Source organism: Lissotriton helveticus, chromosome 5_1 (genome assembly GCF_964261635.1).
Source record: "Lissotriton helveticus chromosome 5_1, aLisHel1.1, whole genome shotgun sequence".
NCBI classification, from domain to species: Eukaryota; Metazoa; Chordata; class Amphibia; order Caudata; family Salamandridae; genus Lissotriton; species Lissotriton helveticus.
In genome coordinates, this window is record NC_136065.1 from 2,027,796,777 (window position 1) to 2,027,811,088 (window position 14,312).

General features: G+C 44.2%; 1 protein-coding gene across 1 annotated transcript in view; it reads left to right on the top strand.

The window, feature by feature from the left end:
• Positions 1-11,789, top strand: part of LOC144756202 (E3 ubiquitin-protein ligase TRIM39-like) — a 154,223-nt gene extending 142,434 nt beyond the window's left edge. The window contains exons 8-10 of the mRNA XM_078645809.1: positions 483-503; positions 600-626; positions 9,663-11,789. Coding sequence (XP_078501935.1) covers positions 483-503; positions 600-626; positions 9,663-10,204 — 590 coding nt within the window. The 3' untranslated portion in view covers positions 10,205-11,789. The remainder of the gene's footprint in view (positions 1-482; positions 504-599; positions 627-9,662) is intronic.
• Positions 11,790-14,312: the final 2,523 nt, after the last annotated feature.

Below are 14,312 nucleotides of genomic sequence, written 5' to 3' on the forward strand. Positions count from 1 at the left end.
AGTGACAAGAGGTGTGAAACTGATAGCCTAGCATCGAACATCTACTCATAAGCAACAAGAGACAGTATGAATAGTCACCACCAAGATAAAATACAGAAATTATCGTGATTGAATCGTGACCCTTTCCCCTCCCCCAGGATGCAGTGTTGAGTTCCAGAATACAGTATCTGATACCAGTAGCACCTACTCCTCACCCTGGACTGTGAGGTTTGAAGTGTCCATAACTTCCAGGATTCATCTTCTCCTTGGAAATCTGGTGCATCCCCCCTGGATAGGCAGTGGTCCGCTAGGGGGTGAGGGGTGGAAAGGAGGGAGGAATGAGCGGGAGAACGATTAAAAGCGGGCGAACCGGGTGGAGCGAAGGGTGGGATTAGGAGGGGGTAATAGGATGGTTTCAATCAATAGAAAGACAAATATGAATGGACTGATATGATTTGGGATGTAATGTATCAATCCTTTTTTTGTTTTTTGTTTTAATACAGCCACTTTTCCTACAGAACGGGGTAAGTTTAATAAATAGCAATGAATGGTTTTGTGTAATCTAATTATCATAGTATTATTTGATTTTACAGTTTATTCTACTTTCTCCTTACTTCCAGAGTGGACGTACATTAGATCCTGGGCAAGTGAGTAAACATCTTTCATATTGACAGTTGCAAACTCGTAACCCTGGATGGCAGGGCCGGACTGGCCATAGCGGGCGCCGGGCAATTCCCCAGTGCGCCGCACGGGTGGGGGCTGGTTTTGGGCTCCTGGGGGCCGTTTTTGTTTCAGGGCCGTTTTTGCAGTACAGCTGCAAAATCGGCCCTGTAACAAAATCAGCCGAAAACCGGCCCTGGCAAAGAGCTCGGCCGCACCCCTAACACCCGGGTGGGTGGGAGGGGGGCTGGCCGAGCACTTTGTCAGGGCCTGTTTTAGTTCCCAGTCCGGCCCTGCTGGATGGAGGCTTCCAGAAGTTGAGAGTCACAGGGAGAGCAATGACAATGCAGACATTGGAGAGTGTATAAATCATCTGGAGTCAAAGAGAGTCTTAAATAAGTGTTCAGTCTCATTTGAATCCATACTGTCATGGAGAGGTGGCCTAAATAATGTGGGGCGTTCTACGTTAAGTGCCCCAGGGATGCAACAGGTGTGTGCATGTGTGTGGGTGTGTGTGTCTGCTTTCTGTGCACCCAGTGTATTATGGGATTCCAGAGGTGACCATATAGGCTTGTGCTGCTACTTCTGTAATACAAATAGCATTAGTACACATATAGAATCATCGAGATAATAGGAGGCATGCACTAATTTGTAAAGGAGTGAGGTGGCTTGCAGAGGAGGGAAACAGTTTGTCTCTGCACATCCGCCAGATTATGGATGCTTAAATAGAGGCACAGATGCAGTCAGAAGGTGCACTCACTCTGCCACAATGAGGTGACGCACTGTAAGATTGCCCCCCCCCTCCCGTCCCCTACCCCCAGACATCCCCCTTTAGACGTGGTCAGCCATTCAGTGCAACTGCCTGAAGGGAGATGTCTGTCCTGCCTTTGAAATGTAGACCTGGTGCCTCCTGCAAGTGAATAAAGGAGTGGCTGCTTCAAATAGTCCGTACGAGTTTCACAAATGTGCTGCACCTAAGTCAGCCCGAGCTTGTGTGCCCTGGGGCAGTGCATTATATGTAATGGGGCACACAGTCCCTGTTTGCGCTCAGTGCCCCTTGTTCACATATGTGGCAAGGCGCAAGCAGGGACACTGTGCTCCTTAAGTAGTGCTGCCCTAGTGGTCTCTACAAAACTCCAGAGGAGGAGAGGAAATACAGGATCTTTTGACATACGCCCAGCCATAAGCATTCCCGGTCTTGGATTAGTGTCCCTTGGGGGTGTTGTTGGTCCTGATGCTTTTACTGGAAATGATGAAGGAGGGAGAACCTGTGTCCCTTGTGGCGAGAACTTGGCAGACAGATGACAGGCACACACATCCCACTCTGTTTCTGAAAACCAGAGTTAGCTCAGTTGTGTTACATGCCAGCCTCCATTTACCCAGAAGAAACACATTTTTTTTTTTTCTATCTCAAACACTGCATTTCTGCTGAAATGAGAATATATGTGTGTGGAAGTGTCTGGGGATAAGAATATGTGCTTTCGCTGATAATGAGAATTTCTAAGAAATAAATAATGCAACTTGTGAAACTGTGAATCATTTTCCTGGGTCAACCCTACGATGAGGGAGGACAAACTGTCTTGCAGATCCACCAAAGGTCGTAGGATTGTTGAAATCAAATGTAATGGTGCCCCAAAAGCTGCGGGCACTGGTGTAAGGACGGGCCTTTAGTGACTCCATGTTTTACTGTTCTTCTGTCAGCACATTTAGGGTGAGCTGTCATTCTAGAGCTGTCTTTCCCTTATCTGCCCCTCAACTCACTGCCCTGCTTTCTTCTCACATATGAAGACACTTCTAGCTTCCCTTTCAAGTGACACTTCATAAATTGCACCTCTGCTGCCTGTGCTCAACATTGTTATTCTGTTTTCACTGCACAAGGCAGTGAGCTACAACATCGAGGCCTCATCTGGCCCATGAACAGCTGTAATATTGCCAATATAAACTGGTAGGGCTGCTGAAAAAGCCGTAGACTGCGTCCTAAACTGGGAAGGTTGGCAGTTATTTCCACATTTTTCGAACTTTCCAAGTGCCATGTACTTTCATGTGACAAGATAAACTCAGAGCCCAGTCTCCTCTCTAAGAATACTTATGCTCTCTTTTAAGAATTGAAGCAGGATGCAAATGACATACTTTTTCATTAGAAAAATCTTTGAATAGCGCTTCAAATAATGATCCTCTTTTTAGGTTTCATTGACCATAGATGCCATTCGTAGAATTACTCAAGACTAGAGACACCGTTCTAATTCGATTCTCCTCTGATCTCTAGGAATTGCATAAACACTTGAATAAAGTACCAATAACAGTATTTTTATCACTACAAATTCAATACAAAGACCTTCACTGACCTTGCATCCCATAGGTTGCCCACTGTAACCTATTTGGGATGACTCTAGCCCCATTCCTAAATCAGCACTAAAAAAACTGCTACTTTTCTCCTCCATGTCTCAAGCATAGACATTGTTGGTGTAATCAATGAACATAGCATAGCTCTCTTGATTGATTGGAACTTGGATAAATTATTCCTCACAAACCAAGATAGATTCACTCTTCCCACCTGATTATTCCATCATAGTTATCAAGAAGAAAATCAGATGAAGGTGATTATAACCCTGCCTACAATGTGAATACATAGTACCAGAATCTCTCTCCACCTTTAGAAGTTTTAGTGTGGTGCTTAAATCTAATCTCTCTACATCCACAGGTTTGAATGTTATTTACCATCATCTTAGCGAACACAGAAGTATCGACTGGGATTCAGTGACAGTGTCCATCACTAGTTCTCCTCCCACCTTTCCAGCCAACACCAATTTATTCATATAGTCCCCTCCAAAGCCCAAAAAATCACTGTTACTGACCGAGTAAGCCAGGACTCCATTTTGTCCCTAGTCATCTTCAGCTTCTACGTGGAGCCACTCGGTGCTCTACTCACAGATAAGTTGTATATGAAAAAGGTGTCCAGTAGCTTGAACTCCAAGGTTACTCAAATGACAAGCCAATGTATGGAATTCACAAGCTTGTGTGATTTATTCCACTTTTCTTAAACTTTTTTCAGAAACCTTAAATGATTTCAAATCATGTCAAATATCAAGGAAAACACAAAGTAATGAAACAATTGAAGATTACATAGGTTACATGTATTTGCTAAGTAACACAAATCCTGCACAGTTGATAAAACATAGATTGCTCAACATAAGGCACCAGTCCTTGACTCATGTATGCTGTTTTAATGAGATCTGGACCTCATGACATTCGGGGATCTCTAGAAGTTTGGGAGGTAGAATTGGGTCATGCCTTGACTGACGAGCATTGGACAAAGGTGGGCATACAGACTTAAAAAGTGTCTTTAAATTATAAGCAGAAGTTGCTGCATTTTAAATTTCTTCATCAGGCCTGTGTTACTCGGTCCAGGCTGCACCTGGTATGTCCCACTATTTCTGATGTATGTTCTACATGTGGCGTGAATGGGGCAGGTTTTTGCACTTATGTCTGTGCCTTGTGATCTATGAATACTAGTGAAATATCCATAACTGCCGATCTCAGAAGGTTAATGAGCATTTAACTATGGTAAGCAAGACACATTTGCAGCTCTACAAAGATTTTAACATATACCAGATATGTGCTTAATTTAAGCCTGTGGTTTCTGGTGCTTGGCACATTCACTTAATTTTCCACACCAGCGCTTGTGACAGTCTGTTACAAGGTGGCGCAGTCTGGCTAAATTAGAGATGACCACAACAAAGGTTAATTATGAATGCAATATACATAAAAAATGACTAATACCTTCCACCTAAGCCATTCTGAATTTTCTCACTTGTAGGAGTGTGATGGTTAGTAGTTGTGTTGTTACTATCATTGACAGCATGGCAGGGACAATCTATTGTGCAAGGCCCAGTGGCCTCCTAACGAGAACCCTGGCACGTATTGTTTTACAAATTAAGAACTATTGGAGCATTGGCATTTGGGGTTGTTTGAGGTGCAGCCTTCTTTCAGAAGATGATTATTATGGTATGCTGCAAACAATGCAAAAGACCCAGTCCTTGAGCACTCCTGACTCGTTCAAGGCATGACCTACCTGAATAAAGTTGAGGAAGCTTACTGTATGATGATTACTAGGTTGCAAGGCACCTCTAAAGAACAGCGCAGATCACAATACTGATCCCATGTGACAAGGCTCAAGGTTACCCCACTAACTTAACTTAACGTGTATTCGTAAAGCTCACATTCACCCAAGGGTATCTTGGCACCGAATAGCAGATGTTTATTGTTAACACAAGTCAGTGGTACTCATTTTATCGACCTCCGAAGGATAAAAGACTGAGTGGTCCCACCAGGATTTGAACCTGGACCATGAGATTGAACACAGGTCCCTACAGGGGAGGATTTAGTCCCCTAAGCCACCAGGCCCACTAGATATGATATATATGAAGAATCAGTTTAGACCTATGCTTATTCTCTTTAAGGTCTTGCATTATGTGTGAATTATGTAATGGAATATTCTTTATGGCATTGTATTTCAAAATCATAAAGTTTGAAAAAAGAAGATATCAATTCATTAAATTTGCACTCCAGTGACCGAATGTTTTAGGCCCTCTTAAGAAAAAATGGTGAAGGGCATAGTCTCCACGTAATCCTTCAGTGTCCATTTGACTGAAGAAAGAAAAACAGATTGAGTTACCGAAAGGATATGGAAACAAAATCCTTCCGTTTGTCCTGCAAAAATGATGTCTTAACATATGAATTAGTATGTATACTGTTTTAACAAGTTTCAAATTAATTAAAATCCACCATTCCTCCTCCCCCCCCCATTTAAACCAGAGTTGAGATGCAAAGAATTTGTTAAATTTTTCCACCAGAAAATTGACATTCAATATCCTCTGTCACTAAACTCTTCTTACGCTGCTTCACAGAACATCCGAATAGAACTGGCTGCCTTTAAATGCGAGAACACCAATGCCATTTCAAATGGACAGCCCATCAGATGGTCCCTTTCCAGATCTACTTGTAAAATACATAAGTAATTCTAGACATATTTCAGACTGCTATAAAGCAGGTTATTTGAAGCTTTATTAAAAAATAACTCCGAACACCAAGAGTATCCAAAAATGTTTATAATGTCAGGACTTCAATTCTTGCCGAAGCCCCGGAGAGTTTCTTGATGACTCAAATAACTTATATCATATTTGAAAGTAACCTCCTGGATGAGTTTCCATCTGACCTATGACCAGGTTACAGTAAAGAAGCTACTTCAGGATGCCTTCCCTATATTTGATTGGTGGATAATGGTATTAGTCTCTTTAGCTAGGCTGCAGCTTTGCTATGGTCAGTCATAAGGCTCTACTTTAACACTAAAAGATTTCATATATCTACATAGTACTGTCCTGAGTTTTTTCTTCTCTTCTAGGATGAATCGCTCACAGCACATAAGTTAGCCTCTTTCTTGGCCCATTTCTCTCACAAAAAGTTCCTCAAGATTTTATTTTTTACTTTACCCTGCAGTCATATTATACCACTAATGCGCCAATGAGACATATTATATGTGAAGATGTCCTCACTCTTTGGCATTTCAGAAAATTCAGCTCTCGATGGCTCACAATCATCTCTAACTAAACCTACAAAGAAGTGTATACTAACTTGTCTCCCCTTACCAAACATGGCTTGACTACCTCTCCATCTTCGACTGTAAACGTCACATCATTTAATGTCTGAAGTACCTTTGCTCATTTCCAACAAAATATTATGATCTTTATTTATAGGTGGATGATAATGGAACATCTACTAAAAACAGTTGGATATCCTGCTCTACCACCTTTCACATTACCTGCATCATTTATAGGTCAGGGGAGGCTGGTTTTCATGATGTCAGAGCAACCGGCTGCTCTACTGGGAAAACTCTTTTAGAAGAGGTACCGCTGGTGGACATGCCATCAGAAGGATTGGTCTAACAAAGACTGAAGCCATCACACACTACTTAAGGCCATGTCTAGTCTTCCTACTAGCCAAACAAAGGCGAGCATCACATTTTTGTGCTCCTTTTGTATGAAAGTATCTTCGCTGTTTGCCTGTGTGAAAGATATTGATGCTGTGTGACACATGGTGGCACCATGTAAATTGGTTGGTCTGTAGTCGGTGAGCAGTCTATCTAAATGCACACACATTGTGGACTCTTGATAACAGAAGAAAAAAAATCCAAACAATTTTTATTGGTTTCAGTAATAAATAAGTACACGTCATTGCAGTTACAATATAACTCTCTCCTCCACACAGGGCCAGTAGCCAAAATCGATGTCTCTCACATTTGTAATCTTCCACTATGTGTCCCACCCATACACCCCTCTCATTGCAGTTGGGTTGTGTGAAGTGAGGTTCGCCCCACTAATCCTAGATCCCTGCACCTAGTGGGTCTTTCTCCCTGTAAAGCCACAGGTCTGAATTAGCTCTGACTCCCTTGCCAGCATGCCGGCCAACCACCTGATTTGTAATGTTCGTGTGGGCAGCCTCTCCCCTAATTTACCTCTTGTTCCTTGAGAGGACAGTGGTCCATTCCCCTTCTAGCCCAGTCTTGAATGGTCGAGTCCTCCCTGGAGATACACCAGCTAGCTCTGTTGTGATTGGCCACCATACATCCAATTCCCAATGTCAGTTGTTCTCCCAGATGCCGCCTCCCTGTTTGACCACACCTAGCAGTGCCAGTTTAGGGGTGAGGTGCACCCACCTTCTTGAGGCCAGGCCAAGTTCGCTGCCAATTCCTTCCCAATATTGTGTGACCCTAGGCTACTCCCATATCATGGAAGAAGGTCCCAGTGTGGCGGCACCCTGGGTCCGACTGACCACACATCATTCACATCTGCTCCAGGTTGTAATAACGATTCAGAAAAGGGGGTGGTGATGGACAGAGTATCTAAATTAAGCAGAACACTCCTACCCAGTCAAAAGATCAGGGCTTGATCCATCACCGTTTTTTAGCTCACTGCACCATCCCAGCTCAGAACCTGGCTACATGCAAATTAGTCTGTCCCTGGCCCAGTGCATCATGGGAACAGGGCAGACCAAACTACCAAGCCAATTCTTTACTGGAAAGGAAACAAGCTTCCGGGGACCGGTTTCTGGCATTTCAGCCGTCGTCGGCCCGGCTTGCTTGAATCCTGGTGGTGCAGTGAGCAATGGACTCATGTCTGAGCATACCCTGCCACACCTGTAGTGGCCAAAAACGATTCAGAAAAGGGGGTGGTGATGGACAGAGTATCTGAATTAAGCAGAACACTCCTACCCAGTCAAAAGATCAGGGCTTGATCCATCACCGTTTTTTAGCTCACTGCACCATCCCAGCTCAGAACCTGGCTACATGCAAATTAGTCTGTCCCTGGCCCAGTGCATCATGGGAACAGGGCAGACCAAACTACCAAGCCAATTCTTTACTGGAAAGGAAACAAGCTTCCGGGGACCGGTTTCTGGCATTTCAGCCGTCGTCGTCGTAGGCTCTGTGCAGATAATGCAGCCGTATAAGACGGAAGTGTGCTTTTCTACACTCATTGTCCTCCAAAACACAAGGTCTGCTTGCCATTTTTCCCTGAGGCTAGACATCTGATCAGGGTTGTTACCCACCAAGGAGAGAAAGGCCGGTGAACTCATGTGCTCCGATAGACTCCAACACCAGTCAGGCCTCAAGCAGGCTATAAAACTGGGAATTTTGCAACTTGTATTCTCCCTGGAGTTTGCAAATGGGATCCTGCCCACCCATTGCCCAGTTTGGAAAGCCCTACAATGTCCCATTTCTTGAAATTGCAGGCCCTGCTCAGGAACCCCCCCAACCAGTCTCCCACCCAAAGTGGCGTCTCCTGTTTGGATGTTATATACCACCTAATTAGTTGCAGCATGTCTCGCTATGCCCTGAGCGTCACTTCGAGTAGAGCCGGTATTGCCCTAGCAGTGTATAGGTCAGTGATATTCAAAGTACGGCCCAGGGGCCACATGAGGCCTACTAACCTTTACATGTGGCCCCCTGATCAACTGCAGCACTAGGCTGCTATTCACTGAAAACAGCAGTTATATTAAAAAGATGTTAATATACAGGCAAACCTATATTTAAAGGTTAATTGAAGTTTTAAAAAAGTAAGTTACTAGGTTGTCCTGCTCCACTTAACTTTAGAAACGTCTTAATTTTCAAAGCTAACTTGCAGCAAAAGTGTAACAATACGATAACGTCTCTTCAAAATTCAAAATGTGTATTTTGTAACACACAATTTGGTAAAGTGGGGAAGCTGGGATTAATCTAAGGCTTTCTGGTTTCACATGGCGCAATTCAGCCACTAAATGTGTATGCTTCGCTTCCCCTATACCCACCTTACTGCACCCCCTCCTTCCGAATTTGCCACGCACCTGGTATTGATGGGGCTCTTGTCACATCACAGACTAAACTTTGTGGCCCTTGAGAAAATGTTTGTGAGTACCGACGGTATAGGTAGTGGTGTGCCCTCTTCTCCCTGAATTCCTCTAAGTCCAGCCGATGCGCTGGGAAAAGTCAGCCGTTAATCATCAGGAGATGAGCTGCCCAGTAATAAAACACAGGAAAAAAATGTTTTGTTAAAATAAGCACTACTGAGCCCTGCAGGGATCCCAGCAGCAGAATATTATCTGTCAGATGGTTTTCTGCTTCAGATGTTAAACATTTGGTGAAAGCCAGTAACTCAGTGCTCCTGTTCCCAAACTCCTCAGTTCAGAGGACTTCCACCTCCACTCCACTCTTGATTCAGTTGTGAGTAATTACATAGTAACCTGTTACTCACAGACTACAATAGTGCACCATGAATTGCGTTTTGGAAAAAAACTGTGACTATGGATATACATTGTTATGATTACTGTGTTTAAAGGGGGTGCTGCTGACATGGGGATGACGTCAGTCGGGAGTTATGCATCAGGATTGAATGGAGCTCTCTTGCTGCTGCAGCGACCGGCTGAGTATGAGTGATGGGTTTGTTGTGGATGGCGGATTTCTGAGCTCTCATCTCTGTTTCTGTGTCTTTCAGCTGCGGTGACCCTGGATCCGGACACTGCTTATCGGGAGCTCATCCTGTCCGAGGACGGAAGGAGCGTGAGACACGGAGACATAAAGCAGGATCTGTCCGACACGCCCCAGAGATTTACTACATTTTCTGATGTCTTGGGGACCCAGAAGCTGAGCTCTGGGAGGCATTACTGGGAGGTGGAATGGGGGTACAAAACTATCTTTACCCTGGGGGTGTGTGATGAGGCTGTGAGCAGGAAGGGGCAGAGCACACCATCACCTGAGAATGGATACTGGACAGTGTCTCTCAGCGATGGTAAATATGAAGCTAACACCTCCCTTCTCACCCCCTTGTTCCCCAGTGTACCCCCCAAGGCTGTCGCTCTCTTCCTGGACTATGAGGCGGGCAGGCTCTCGGTGTACAATGTGAATGACCGGTCTCAGCTCTTCACCTTCTCCGGAGCATCCTTCCCCCCCACTCTGCGGCCCTTCTTCAGTCCAGAGACTAATGATGAAGGGAAGAATGGGGGGACGCTGCGGATCTTGCCGGTGACACAAGACTGAGAGCAGCTGTCAGCAGGGCCATGTAAAAATGTATTCTGGTGCCCACTTCCATTCATAGCGTGCAGTCAGCAGACTCATATCAAGTGCCACCCACCAAATAGAGCCATTTGTTTCTATGCATTGTTTAAGATGGTAGAAATTCACATTAGAACAGCAGTATAGTTTCTATATCAACCTCTGTTTGCATCTCAATTCTCCATAATACTGAAGAGGAGTGAAGGAATTTGTTTCAGAAGCATTGCTGTGCAGGGACAAGCATATCATCTTTGTTCTTGAGTATGGCTGAGCACTGGCCAGTTAGTACAGTGGAATGTGCATCTCTCCCCAACCAGGGACAAAGCTGTGAGCGAGGATACTGCCCACACGTGTCAGGAGCCTTGGTCATTGAATCCCTCCCTAAGATCCTGTCCAGTATCAAGGAGAGCTAAAAAATGACATGTTTACCTCTATTGTTTTTGTTTTTTTGATTAGGAAATTATCTGGATATTGCCTACATCATCTCAGTAGAATGGACGACAGTAATACATTTGTTTCCTTTTATTATTATTATTCTAACAAAAAATATAATTGTCATTAACATTTTCATTTGTACAAAATGCTGGGTGATCAACTTTTCAATTGTGTTTTTACACCCACCTTTTGCCAAAGTTAGGCTTGTAGTCAGATGTATATTTTTGGGGGGCATGAACCCCCTAGAAATGACGAATAAAGAACGAGGCCCCCTGGTACAAAATGCAGGGCAGACAGCAGGGGAAAACAAGAGCAACCAAACTAGAAACGATCTGCCCTAAATGATACAAATTAGCGGGTCGCAAGGAGTCCAAAGGTTTTAAATTAACAACATTGAGCTCACCACAAGACACGGTCAGGCCACACGATTAATCAGACCACATGTAGAAAAAATAGAACTTTTTATTCTCTTTTTAGTGTATAGTTCCATAGTGTATCGATAGTTAAATAACAATAAAATTGATAACAAATCACAATTAACAAGGTTCCATATAGGCCCCACCTCACCCTCTCAGCAATCATCCAACATCATCCTTTCTCTTCACTTATGCCTCCTCACACAAACAGCTAAACACACACAACACAGTTCATACACCATCCTCATCATTAATTCACATAGTGATACATTGAAGGGACCCTGAAGAGTCTTCTCAGCAGAAAGCTGGAGACCCTAGATAGAACTAGCAGGATCCAAAATGACAACGCCGACGTGCGTTTCGGTGCTTGGCCCGATCTTATGGTGGCACCTTCATCAGGGCTTTCACGTCGGTGGAGTGGGGCAGAACACAACAATCAAACCTGTGGCCAATCTATGGTACATAAAAAACATCTTTTTACAATTTCATTCATGGAAACACTGTATTGCAGCAACGTTTCTCAATTATTTTAGTTCCATAATTTGCAATAGATTCAAAATTGATAAATAGAAACATGCAAGCATTTGGAATTTATACTTTAAGAAAGGTCTGAGTACCTTCATTAGAGCCATGAATGCAATGAGCTCAAGTGTTGTTCATCAATAATCGATAGAAATACATGCAGATAGAGTTCACACATTGGGCGAACAAAGGAAAAACCCCCGTAACCGCACAACACTCAGTCATTCAACCGGATACCACAAATATCCCATTCTGGACAATTCATACTTCTCAGTAATATCGGTAACGGTCCTTTCAAGGATTTACATAAATCCCTACGGAGAACATGGCTGCATTTTCTAGAAAAGACAGAAGGTCTCCAAATCTAGTCCGAAAACAATTTCAAAGGTTTTACCTAAGGGTTAGGCTGGTTTAGTAGCCTTCGGGAGAATATCTCACATCTAACGATCCCAAATTCCATGGAGGGGGGGACACAAATGCCTAAGATGTAATTCTATGGAAGAAGGATAAAACATCATAAGTAGTCAGGCAAAGATGATGGGGGAATGCCGGAACTCTCATTATCTGTTTGCGAAAGCAGAACGTAGTGTCAACCACACACTCACCTAGTTAAAACGTTCCTTTTTCAGATTAGGCACAGATAAAAAGTCCTCATTCCTGACATAAGGACATTCGCGAAATTTCAGAATCCCGTCTCCAAGCAATAACCGGAAACTGCTGGATGGAAGAAAGGAATCAATTAAGGCCAGGTTATACACGCTACCAGGGGATTTACACAAATTCGAAAAAGAGCGAGATTCAAGGACCTATTCCTTAGCATAGAATTATTCGTAAGGTGATTCTCAAGGGCAGAAACCCAGCTAACAAGTTTGTCTCAACATTCCCTAAATGGAAAAAACGGAAAGAAGGAGGGGGAACAGCTGATAATTACCATATACGCGGCAAACACGATGTCAAGCGGTCAAAGAGGCTAGACGGACAGCATCAGAGGCATAGTCTGCAGGAACCCGGGTATCCAGTTTCGGTCCTAAGGGTCTTTAGAGATACTGAAAGGGATGAAACAAAACATCAGCAACTAGTTTGGGTTCTGAACAAGGGTGGTCTTCAGACATTTAGTCAAATGTGCGATGTCAGGTCAACGGGTGGTTTCTGTAAGAGACGGGCTGCTGATGGAGATTAAACGTAAAACCCCTTGGGACAGATGGTAAACAAGATCTAATAAATGGATCGGGACAGGGGAAAGAACAGGATAAGACCCGGCCGCACAGGCGAACTATTAAATTAGGCTGGCAAGCCGAAAATATCGGGTATAAAAAACCAGTGAGACACTGGAGATACAAAGGCATAAGTATTTAAAAGGCGGGCCCGCTTACCAGAAATAATCGAACCACGGCCGAAGTAACACCGCTTCCCGGGCCTCCGTCACGTCAGAAGGGCTTTAGGAAAAGTTCAAAACGGCATCTTCCGGGGTTTAAATAGCAAGTCACACCCGAGGTGGCCGTTAAGTCCCGGCACCTGAATCAGGACTTTCACGGAATGCAGGGCCAGATCTAAAAAGCGAACCAGACCGCAGGTTTTATTCCCCTTTCTTTCTGATTCCTGAAGTCGGCATAGCAAAAGGCTAGCGCGGTGCATTGTAGGTCAAAAAAAGCGGCGAGCTCGAGGGAGGCTCCGATCGATAAAGATAGAATCAAAAAGGCGTAGATGGGTGAACCACTTACCGGAGAAGATGTCGGACTGCTAGCTACCAGTTCAAGCCGTAGTTTCAATCTACAAAAAAGACCCTTGCAGAAGGAAAAATCCGATCTTTGGAAGGAGCTCGAAGAGGTCTCAGGCATTTAGATCTAGTGCAGTATCAGTCGGGGGCACCCACACGCACGGAGGGAGCACCTGGTAAGAAGTCAGTTTCTAGACCAGACAATCATACATGTACAGATACCTTAGAATAAAGGCCGACCCAGAAATAGTAAGTCAGATGAATATAGGTGGACAGTTGGACTCGAGAGTTGTATAAGTAAAAGAAAGGGAGGCATACAATTCACACACCAAGTCTGCCTTAGCGTCTCGACAATTTACAGAATAGCATTTTCCCACGGGCACAAATCGTTGAGCACTGATTTCGCAGCGTCCAAGAGGAAAATCCAGAACACCTCTCTTTTCTTCCTTATAGAGGTAACATCCTTGCCTGGTACGCTGCGCACTTTTTTAAGAATAGACCATTTGAGGTCAGTTTCAGAGTGCTCTGCCAAGGCCCAAGGAGATACCAAAGGGGCCCCACTTCTTTGATTGCGAATATTTGATTTGTGCTCACCAATCCTGATGCGACACTCTCGACCCGTCTCTCCCACATATGGGAGCCCACACGGGCATAAGATGACATACACTATATTCGAGGTCCAGCAGTTGCTCATGCTTTTCAGTTCAATATGGCGATTGCCAATCGTCAAAGTGCTGCCAATCAAGGCTTGAGCACAAGCTTGGCAATTCCCACAGCGGTGGTTTCCCACCACCGGGGGGAGACCAAATACACCAAGTTGTCTGAGTTCACCGGCTTTCACCACATGCCCTCTCACCAGATGGTTGCGGAGGTTTTTGTTGCGGCGAAAGGCAAAGATCGGTTCAGATAGTTGACTGTCTGATTCATTGATGTTCAAAATGTGCCATAGAGAGTTGACTACTTGGCGGATCTTGTTGTTGGCCCCCGAGTGCTTAGTGATACA